This window comes from Falco punctatus, assembly GCF_963210335.1.
Source record: "Falco punctatus genome assembly, chromosome: 20".
Taxonomy (NCBI): domain Eukaryota; kingdom Metazoa; phylum Chordata; class Aves; order Falconiformes; family Falconidae; genus Falco; species Falco punctatus.
In genome coordinates, this window is record NC_137600.1 from 1,938,140 (window position 1) to 1,949,212 (window position 11,073).

At 45.5% G+C, this 11,073-nt stretch overlaps 1 protein-coding gene across 3 annotated transcripts in view; it reads right to left on the reverse strand.

The window, feature by feature from the left end:
• LRRTM4 (leucine rich repeat transmembrane neuronal 4) overlaps window positions 1–10,761 on the reverse strand; it is a 334,273-nt gene extending 323,512 nt beyond the window's left edge. The window contains exons 1-2 of one of the 3 annotated variants that reach the window (XM_080370392.1): window positions 6,933–10,761; window positions 2–208 (exon numbers count right to left, since the gene is read on the reverse strand). In XM_080370392.1, the coding sequence (XP_080226518.1) occupies window positions 2–5 (4 nt within the window). In that variant the 5' untranslated portion in view covers window positions 6–208; window positions 6,933–10,761. Of the gene's footprint in view, window position 1 lies in introns of all 3 variants that reach the window. The other 2 variants (XM_080370391.1, XM_080370390.1) reach the window with 2 other exon arrangements.
• Between the last annotated feature and the right edge of the window lie 312 nt (window positions 10,762–11,073).

An 11,073-nucleotide genomic window follows, 5' to 3' on the forward strand; every position in this document is an offset into this window, starting at 1 on the left:
CCCATCCTTTTGTCATCAACAAACGTCCTCCTTCTCCTTTCTCCAGCTGTTTTCTTCTCTCTTCCCTTTTTTGCTTTCCCTTTGCCTCTCTCTCTCTTTTTAAAACTGGTCTCTTTTCTTTAAACCATCAGAATCTTCATGTCACAGCACGGTTGCCACTCACATCACCGCCATCCAGTGTGCATGCCAGTAACCCACACAAAGTTCCCTAGAGAGGACAAGCAAGAATTTTGGGGATGAGGAAGGGAAAGGATAGGGAAAGGGGTTGGGGGTGGGGAAGACAGGACGGAGGATGGGGGGGAGTGGGGGGGGGGGGGTAGGGAGGGACTCTAAGCTCTGAGAGCCATTGTGTAAGTCATCAGAGAACCATCAGCATTAAGTGGCAATCTGCAAGTAAAAGCTAGAGCAGACAATGAAGGTAACCCAACTTCTCTGGGAGAAATAAAAAAATCTTTCCCGGTACCTAGCATCTCTCATTCTGCTGCCTTTTGCCATTCCCAGGCACAGCAATCCATCCTCCAGCTCCCCAGCTCCTGAAGCAGGCAGGCCTCCTGCGCTGTGCAAGACCCCCAGTTTAAAAGCTACGCAGGATAGGTTTCTCCATTTAGCTGGTCAGGTTTAAAGTGTTTTGTAGCTGTGCTGAGAGGCAGCTCTTGTCTAATTCAGAAGGCTTTCCAGAGAGTGATGATGCTTCGGAGCTTGTTGGTGCTAATGTTCTAGTTTGTGATACACTGAGTGCCCTCCACTGGAGAAAACAGATCACACATTAAAGGCATGAACAAGTGATCCTGTCATTGCTATGCAGACTTTCTTCCTTCAGAAGAGAAAATTAAAGACACAGTATTGCCTTGCCCACCATCATCCTTTCCCGGACCCTTTTGCCTTCCCCAGATTATTAAATGTTTATATTGTGGATTTTCTGGCAGGCAACGTAAAACACTAAAAAACCCACCTCTTCCCTGGTTATCGGGCAACCTGATCTTTTTCTAATCCACCTGACCCGTATATTTTTCTCAGGCAAATTCTCAACTGTTTTTTCTTTTCCTGTCTTCACAGGGTGAGAACAGGAAAAGGAATGTTTGCAGATTAAAAGTGAAAGTCGTGTTAAAGGCTTGAGGGAGGCAGGAACCCTTCAAAGCCATCATCCACACAAAAGGCATTTAATTGCATCAAATCCAAACGTCAACATACTGAAAACAGCTTGGGTTTTCCTTTTTTTTTTTTTTTTTTTTTTTAATCTAAGTGCCTTTCAGTCAGAAAAATACTGAGTTTGATGAAATGCAGAACCGAAGCTGCAGAATTAGTGCCGCCTTTTTTCTTCCAAACTCCTCTCCTCCCCGCTGCTCTCCCCCCTCCAAAAGCGGTGACTGCTCTGGGTTTCAGCAGCCTTCAGGCACAGCCCTGGTGCTGCGATGACCGGGGGTATGACACCCCCCCCCCCCAGCGTTTCACCTCCTGCTATTTGTCTGGCTAGCTTCCTAGGGCTTGAATTAATTCTCACCCGCTCCAACGGAAAGCTGCCGAAGGGAAGCGGAGGCAGCGGGTCTGGTTAGCCCTATTAACCAGCAGCAGCAGGGTACGAGCCTCGGTGGAGCCGCACACAGACACACGCATGTACCAGTTCTGGTTTCAAAGCAAACTCCGCTCTCTCAGAGGGCAGCACTGCGCTGCTCCCGCACATTTGGAACCCGGGTTCCCAACGCTCTCCCATCCCTGCCCTCTGCCCCCGTGCTACACCGACATCAGGTACTGGGAAAACACCCCCCCGCCCAGATCTTCAGCTTAGATGCCAAAACGGTAGAACTACTTTTTCTAAAGTCTGTCATGAGCTAACCGTTATGTGTTACTTATTTTTTACATTATTTTTAAAATATTTCCCATTATGACTAAAGCACACCTTGCTCAGCATTTTACAGCCCATCCCTCTTGAGGTTTCTGTGTACTACTACTCTTAATTCCACTCGATAAGAAAAAAGAAAATTGCATGAAACTCAAGGTCAGATTCTCAGTTCTTTCATATTAGTTCCTTATTCCTGGCTCAGACAAAAAGACCGTTGCTTGCCCCTGCAATCCATTCCAAATAAAGTCACCCCTGCCTGGCCCCAGTGCCTGGGTCTGCAGGATTTTCTTCAGAGCAAAAAGGTTGCGGCACAGAATGGGCAAAGTATTTCAATTCCATTTAAAAAAAAATAATCTGCAAAACAATTGCAGAAGCCAACTTTTCATCCGCCATATCCGCACCCAGACTGCCACTTCCCAAAGCTTCTAAATAACAAGCCTGGTTTTGTGTGTCCTGTTAAGAGAATCTGTTGCTATCTATAGATCAGAGACTGATTTCCCTAAGAAAAATACCATTAACTAATCACTACTTTTATTCTGAATTGGCCAATTTACATGGTACGCTGATTTTGCAACACACACCTCCCTCAAACAAGATTCAGAACTTAATTATCATAATGATGCTGAAAGTCCTTTTTTCCGTATCTCTATTAACCACATCTGCATTCCAGTCAGTATCACTTTAGCTAGCATTCATATTTATTCATGATATAATTTCCTAATAAAGGTAAAAGCTAAAGTGTGCAGTTATTACACCTGTATTGATAATTCTCCAGGAAGAGTCCATTTGAAACTCTGCCAAGTGTGAGTGTGAACTGAGGAGAGTGATGGCAACAGAAAGCGTTCTGATTTTCAGGGGATGCCTTTTCCTGGATCCTTTGATCCTACGAGAGCTGAAGCAGCACTGCTATAAGCTGTCCTACCGCCATATACTTACTGAAACACCAAATCCCCACGTTCCTACAAAAAGTTTTAAATAACTTTGTTTTCATAAAAATCCCACAACACTAAAGGAAAATTTCACCAATGCTCAACCAGAAAACTTTAGTACCTGAGCTGAAACCAAGCGAGCTTTCCCTCAACAGCATAAAGGCCACCCTCCCTTTTTTTTTTTTCCCTTTACACTTTTTTTTTTCCCCTTTACATTTTCTGATAAAATATAAAACAAAACCATTTGAACATTTGCCAAAGAGGAAGAAATGGGAAAGTTTTAATCAGTCTAAATAAGTGACTCTAAAAGGTAAAAAACCTCACAGAGGAGAGGAGCATGAAAGTGCCTGTTTGTGGTTTTGTTCCATTTCTTTGGAGTGGCGAGAGGTACAAGATCTCTGCGCACAGCTCAGGGAAACCTGAAATGTTCTGAGTGCTCAGTTGATCCTCATCCAACTGGCAAAGTTTCCTGCCACCTGATCAAGAGTTACCTAGATAAATTATCCATACTAGTACGTTCGTGTGCCACGGGATCTACCGTTTCTCTTCCAGGACCATGGCTCTGTACATGTCTAATTAAGTATTAGATCAATAGTAAGTTGTGACTATTTTTTTTATATATATATATATATATAAATATATGTATATGTGTGTGTATATACGTATATACACTGTCAAGTATGCTTGGAAATTTAGCCTTGAGCCTTTCAGCCTACCAATTTGCTTTCATACACGAATACTTAAAAATTAACAACAATAACTAATATAACTCCACTCTGGTGAGACACACCACCACCACCCCCCTGCAGCACTGCGTCCAGCTCTGGGGTCCCAGCGTCAGGAGGACACGGAGCTGTGGGACCACGAGGATGCTCAGAGGGCTGGACACCTCTGCGGTGCAGGCAGGCTGGGAGAGCTGGGGTGGTGCAGCCTGGAGAAGAGGAGGCTCCGGGGGGACCTTAGAGCAGCCCCCCAGCACCTGAAGGGGCTGCAAGAAAGCTGGAGGGGGGCTGTGTGCAAGGGCGTGGGGGGACAGGACGGGGGGGAACGGCTTTTAACTGGAACAGGGCAGGCTTGGATGAGATTTTAGGAGAAATTCTGTGCTGTGAGGGCGGCGAGGGGCTGGGCCGGGCTGCCCAGAGCAGCTGTGGGTGCCCCATCCCTGGCAGTGCCCAGGGCCCGGCTGGACGGGGCTGGGGGCACCCTGGGCTGGGGGGGGGTGTCCCTGCCCCTGGCGGGGGGTGGAACTGGGTGGGCTTTAAAGTCCTCTCCAACCCAAACTGTCCTGTGAGATTTTTGGTATTTACATCATACACTGACTTTGCAAAACGTACCACCACCAGCAGCCCTCACAACCTGCCTACAAGGCAAAGAAGAACGTCCTCCGTGCTTTCCTGTAGTACCAGCAGTTCAGTTACTGGCAACTTACAGCCCTGAGTAACTTCTCCTAGTAGCCTCAGTGGTAGAACTGCTGGAAGGAAATAAGCTAATGCTCTTTGGCCAATTTCTGATTTTCTGCCTACGGAGACCTCTAAGGTCTGCACTGCTCCTGCACAGTCTATTTATTCAAAGTACTCCTTAGTGAGAAAGACATGAGGAAAATAAGCAAACTTAAGAGGTGTTTGGGCCTGTCCAAGGTATTGCCAGATCCACGTTACACAGCTCATGACTCAGGCAGCAAATAGCACTTTCTATTTCCCCTTGATGTACTCAGCCATCAGGTTGTAGTCAAGTTTCATTTTCAAGGCCTTACAAAATCATTTAGGCTTATGGGATAGTCTGAGAGGTTTCAGGCACAAAAAGCACAACTACCGTCACCCAGAGAGAATATAAACCAAGAATCCTCCCCCAAATATTTCCACAACAGACCCATAATTTCTTTTTCATAATCCATGTCATAAAGACGAGTAGCCTTCATCTGAAATCCACAAAAGACGGAAGAGCCACCCAGTGCCTGCGCAGGTTGCTGCTGCTAACGACCCCCACTATCAAACAGATTTAAGAGTCAAAGCTCTTCAGGACAGTCTTTGTTCAGCAGGAGCCCTGCATCAGAGTCTTCCCCAACCAACCTCAACCCTGCATCAGTCACAACAGTCACGCACAAGCCTTTGCTCCCACCATCTCCTTTTTTATCAGGTGTTAATGTAACCTGCTGAGACGTTCAACAGCTCCACCAATGTGCAACCAAGGAGACAACCCCGACACAGCCTCTAACTGAAGAATTTTTGCTTTTCAGTATACCTGTGAAGGTTGATATGGCTCAAAGCATAGAATTAGATTGTGTCAGCCGTGGTGATCCCAGTTTCAGCCTCTGCATCTCATCCAAGACGACAGATAACACTCCAGGACAAGCTGGACTCTACCCTAGCCAAAATACTGGGTTTAGATGCTCTCCAGCTTTTTTTCCAGCCATTATTCTTCACAAGCATAGCATCTGCACCAAGATGCATTTCCCTTTCATTTAATTAAGGGTTTTTTTTAATTTCGTTTTTTTCTCAGACATCTAATAACTATTTTTATTTATACATTTATCTGCTTAGTGGCAAATGTCTAATCTCAGCTCTAATTGCTTTTAAAGCCCGTAACAGCCTTAGCAAACCCAATCTAAAAATGAACAGGCAGCCCAAATACAGATATTGCATATCCTAAGAGTAACTGGAGCGTAACTCCTCCTCAAATGCAAGCCTCGCTCTTCTACCCAAATGCTAACTCCTTAGTTCAAACCTCTAACAAAGAGTTTGCAAGATGATGTATCGGAATTTGCTGGCAGCAGGATATAGCCATATCATATATATACACACACATATATATATATCTCCATCATATATAGCCAAAAGATACTTAAGATGTCCAGTGCTATCAACATTTGCAATCTCAACGGTTCGACCACCCTCCACATTAGCTGGGGGGGTGGTGCACTGAGTGAAGTGGAAAAGAAAATACTGACAATGTTTTTTGTGGAGTAGGTAGAAGGCTTCCTGTAATCCCCAAGTGCTACTGAGGCAGAAAGATATTTAATTAAAATAACGAGAAGTAAGAGACCATTCCAGCTGGACAATTAGTCAACACAGGACTGACTATACACTTCATTAAGAGACTGTTAGAGCTACAAGTCGAATGTTACTGGGAACTGCACCTTTAAGCAGATTTCCTCCCAGCTCTGGGATGCAGGGTGAGGAGGTACCCATTATCACGCAGGCGCTGTCGCAACTGCCCACTCCTTGTTAAAAGGCAACCCCGCTCCCTCTTGTGAGTCCAAGGAGATCCTGGAATAGAGGATCTTATCATGGGTGCATCACTGCTTCTAAACAAGCAAAGTCTTTGACACAGAAAATGTTTGTATTTCCCACTAGTGAGGATGGAGGGAAGATTCTGTTTGTGCCCCCAGTATGGAACACCACTGCACGCAGCCTGTTCTTGCACAGACACCTGGGGTCTTGTTCCTCCCCTGCAATGCCACCTGCTTTGCCCTCTTTGGCCTCAGCTACGCCACTGCCCCATCAGTCACTCTCTCCAACTACTCAGCATCATTGCCAAAGGAAGTTATTGACACCTCCAATTAGCCTGTTCCGCTTTCAAGTAAAGATCTTCAAGTTGTTGCATTCAAAATGAGCTTGCAAATTCTATGGGCTAAAAATGTGTATAAATTCTCCAAGCTAATCTGGCACATTCTGAATGAAGCAGATGTGTCCACATTTGACGTGTACTAGTAATGTATATACACAGCTAAACCGGAGTCTTTACATATGTAGATGGGTGTATGTATTTCATGAACTAGCTTGCACATCAAATTTTACTTAACATGTACTCTGCACAACGCTGCCGAAAAGAGGACTGCAGACACCTGTGTAAAGTTAATTGGCAAGGCTTTCAAAACATGACTTCCTTCAATGCAATTTACAGGCAAAACAATAATTAGGGGGGCACACTTTTGTGATTTCTAAGGTGCCCATACTGAGTTTTGAAATGAATCCGAAAATGAGTGTCAGTTAAGAACAAAAGACAAACCAGACCCTGCCTACCTAATTTGTTTTAGGAGAATTGCCTGGAAAACCGAGCATTGGGGGGTGGGCCCAGCAGCAGGCGCAGGAGGACAGGGTCAGACAGAGAGGGTGTGTGCACACATGCATTTCAGTTCTCCAAAGTAATCATCTCTTTCATACCTGACTGGCAGCATGAGCCAAATCCACTCAAAATCTGCTTCTGCGGTTTCTGACCCACAAAGACTCCTGAACCTTCTGGGTTTTTCTGCTGTGAAGGGTTGTCACAAACCTGTAGAGATGACACACGGCCTCTTTGATGACAGAGCATCTGTAAGAGGTGTACTAGCATAGCTAAGCTGATCTAAAAAATCACATCCTTCGTGCCCATGTTTCCTAACTAGTTAAACTTTTGAAGAATACACCGGTTAATAAAGACACACAAGAAATGACCATGTCTTGCTTCTCTGCTCATATAGCAGCTAGCGAAACAGGTCAGTATTTCATCGTATCTTTTTCTCATTAATACATTTTAACTCACGGTGAGCACTGCTGTAAGGGTAACAGCCTTCACTACAGAGATACGTGAACCAGCCAACAGTAACAATTCAAATCACAGGATTAAAAGCTACGAACTCAGGGTGGGTTTTTAGGGAAATGAGAACATGTTTCACCATATCATCTTGAACACATGACTGCCTTACTTTTGTTAACATTCAGCTCCAGTGGAATGATTCGGTGATAAGGCCTACTTCGAGTCAATTTATCTGGGCTGCATTCACTTGCTTCCTTTTAATCTGGTCTCGTTCACCAAGGCTGAAACAGATACACAACTCAGAAATCAAATGCTGCAAATAAAGCTAGCATGCATCTTTGTTTCAAGGGCTACTGAACTCAGACCTTGGGTTTTCCTTTCTCCCTCTCTCCCCACTGCTAGTAAACTCTGAATAAATTAGCAGTTGGTGTGTAATGGCTGGAGCAACTTCATTAATAGGCTGTCATCCTGTGCAGAGGTACAACTTCTGACGTTGAGGCTCTAACATCCTATGAATTACTGATGGAAACGTATACACGTATACACGCCAGTTACCTTCAACTCTTCATGTGCTAAGTGTCTAATCATCAACAATACATGACCACCACCATTTGGCTGATAACGTTACAGCCAGTGTACAGTAAACCCCTTTCTGGATTCCTGACTGTGTTTGTACACCATTAAAGTATTGTCAGTTCTAAAGCAGCATATACAATCAGCAATACTGTTCCCCTACCTGTACACATGGTGTCACATATGCGGTTAACAGAGAACTTAGCAGCTAAACAAAGATGCAGAGGGAATGTGACTGTCTCCCAATTTGACAGACAAAGAACTGAAGCTTTGAAGGACTGACATGCCCAAAGTTTCACAAAATATCTGTTCCAGACTTTGAACTCAACCAGCACCTTTTCACACTCCATCCATGTCTTACCCATGACCACCCTTCTTGTAGGCCAACCAAGCCCTCAAGTTGCAATCAAACAAAAAAAATCCCTGCAGGACACAGTCAAGTTCCCTAATCCTGGACTACATTAAATACTGTAGGTTAAAAACCATACTAACCATCAGCCACAGGGAAAAGAAAAAAAAAAAAAAAAAAGATGTGCACAGTGGTAGAACAAGAGGCAATGAATGCAAGTCACAGCAACAAGAAACAGCAGCTAGGTGGAAGGCAGGATGTTTTCATCATGGGGTGGTCACATGCTCGAAGAGGTTCCTTATAGAGCTTGTGGAATCTCTACTTTTGGAAATATTCACAACCAGACCGGGCATGGGCTGAAGTAACCTGGTCTAGTGCAACTGTTGTGCACAGGAGGAGCTGGACTACAGATGTCCAGAAATCCCTCCCAGCATCAGTTACTGTATAAACTAAGCACCTGGAACTTTTAGGGTGAATTAAATACATACCTTAGTGTGTAATTCTATCAGGCACCAGCCAGCATGTTCAGCAAGTAAACAGCTCTGTCAAGCAGGACCGAAGTTCCTCACATGATGCTCTCACATGAAAGAACAGGTTTTCAAATGTGAAGTACCCACAACTGGAATCTGAAATTGAAAAAGAAAATGCTCAGCATTCAGGAAGCTCCGTTCTTCCAGAACTCTGAATGACCAGATGGGTAAATAAACAACAAACTCTTCAGATGCTGACAACAGTTAATTCTCATTTAAGTGAAAGATTCCAACTGATTTTATTTTGATATTTAATTGGATCTCTCCACAAGTATATCTGAAACAGGAAGTACCCTGAAAATAGGAAGTTTTTAGTCTGTGTTTATTCCATCTGACGTTTACAGCCTGGAATACCATAGGTGTTAATCCTTGCTACAGTTTTCATTTGATCAGGAATTCAGAAATGCTTTCTTAAATTTCTCCCCTTGTCACCCTACTTCTCAGGCTCCTCAAACCCTGTTCAAAGGAAGTTTCCAATCTACTTAGCAGATTCATGACCCAGATGATCAAGAGGGTAGACACCTAAACTCCACAGACGTTACCACCAGGTTGTTTGCCCACTAAGATGAATAGGAGTAGGAAAATACTGGCCTTTATCTAACTAAACATTGAAATTGTACGTACGCATCAGTATAGTACATTCATACTGTGGGCAGCTGGTGGAACTGTGCTTAAATGACAGGACAGAAGGGCAAGCTACTGAGGATGATTTGCAAAAGAGCAAGCTAGTCCTACGAGCCTGCCGCTGCTCAAGCCCTAGTGTGGGTGCAGGGACCCCAAACAGAACCATTTATGTTGGAAAAGACCTTGAAGTCTGAGTCCAGCCCTAAGCCAAGGCAGGCTTCTGTCACTCGCCCACAGCTGCCCTCCCAAGCACCAGCTGTAGTATGAAGTCTGTTTCTTCGAAGCATTCAGAATCCGTGCAAAGGTAATTTCCTTTTATATTCCTTCATTTCTGCAGGAAAGACAGAATGGCAGCCTGTAGCTGTTCCCCTTCCGAAAATATTAGTAGAAGCCACTGGGATCCAGTCGCTGCCGCTAGTCATTTTTCCTGCACCAGTAATTTCTCTTCCCACCTGGTACAGCAGAGCGGAATGACAGCTGAAGGCTGCGTGGCACGGAAACTTTCTGATCCCGCTCTCTCTGCGCCCATTGATGTCATCATGGCAGGTATACCTGCTGACCAAAGCTGACAAGCACGCAGCCTTAACATCACTAACTTTCATGTGTTTGTGGCACTTGTAGGTGTCCTACTGGATATTTTTTCTGGCTACAGAAGAATGGTGCTATTCATTTTTTTTTCCACAGACTGCAGTGCAGCCTAGAGGCTTCAACCCAAAGCAAAACCTCACTGCGGGCACGAAAGCATACCAAGCTCCAGAGTACTTTCTCTGTACGTTGCTATATATATGATTGTTGTTTCAGTATAACATTATTTGTTTGTATTGCAATGGCATTTAGAAGTCAGCATCATGGACAAGAGTACCAACTGCTGCGCAGACAGTTTAAAAGACAGCATTGTTTGAGGTGCTAATAATATGAATTACAAAAGCAAGCGGTGGAGGTAAACAAACTTGCTCCTCCCACAGAAAAGTAGGAAACAGAGCCGATGGGTGCAATGCACAATAGCAATCAAGTGGAGGTAAAATATTTTAACTATTTCCACATTTTTCAGGAGTAAGTAGAAAAAACAAAGGAAAGGGTTTTGGGGCAGCGGGGGGGGGGGGGGGGGGGGGGGGAAGTGACCATTCTTACAACAAATAACCCACAGCAACCTGTCTCAGCTCAGGGATTCACCTGGAAAAGTATCGTTCAGCAGGTTTTGGAAATATATCTGTCATAGCGTGGCCAGCAGGACCGGGGCAGTGACCGTCCCCCAGTACCTGGCACTGGTGTGGCCGCCCCTCGAATCCTGGGTTCAGGTTTGGGCTCCGCACCAAGACACGGAGGTGCTGGAGCGCGGCCAGAGCCGGGCAGCGGCGCTGGGGCAGGGGCTGGAGCACCAGCCTGATGGGGGGCGGCTGGGGCGGGGTCAGCCTGGGGAGAAGGGTGCTCAGGGGGGACCTTCTCGCTCCCTACAGCTCCCTGAAAGGGGGGTGGAGGCAGGTGGGGGTCGGTCTCTGCTCCCAGGTTACAAGTGGAAGGATGAGGAAGCGGCCCCAGGTTGTGCCAGGGGAGGTTCAGGCTGGATGTCGGGAACAATTCCTGCCCCACAGGGTTGTCCGGCACCGGGACGGGCTGCCCAGGGACGTGGTGGAGTCACCACCCCTGGAGGTGTCCGAAAGCCGTGTCGATGTGGCGCCTGGGGACGTGGGTTAGTGGTGGCCGTGGCAGCGC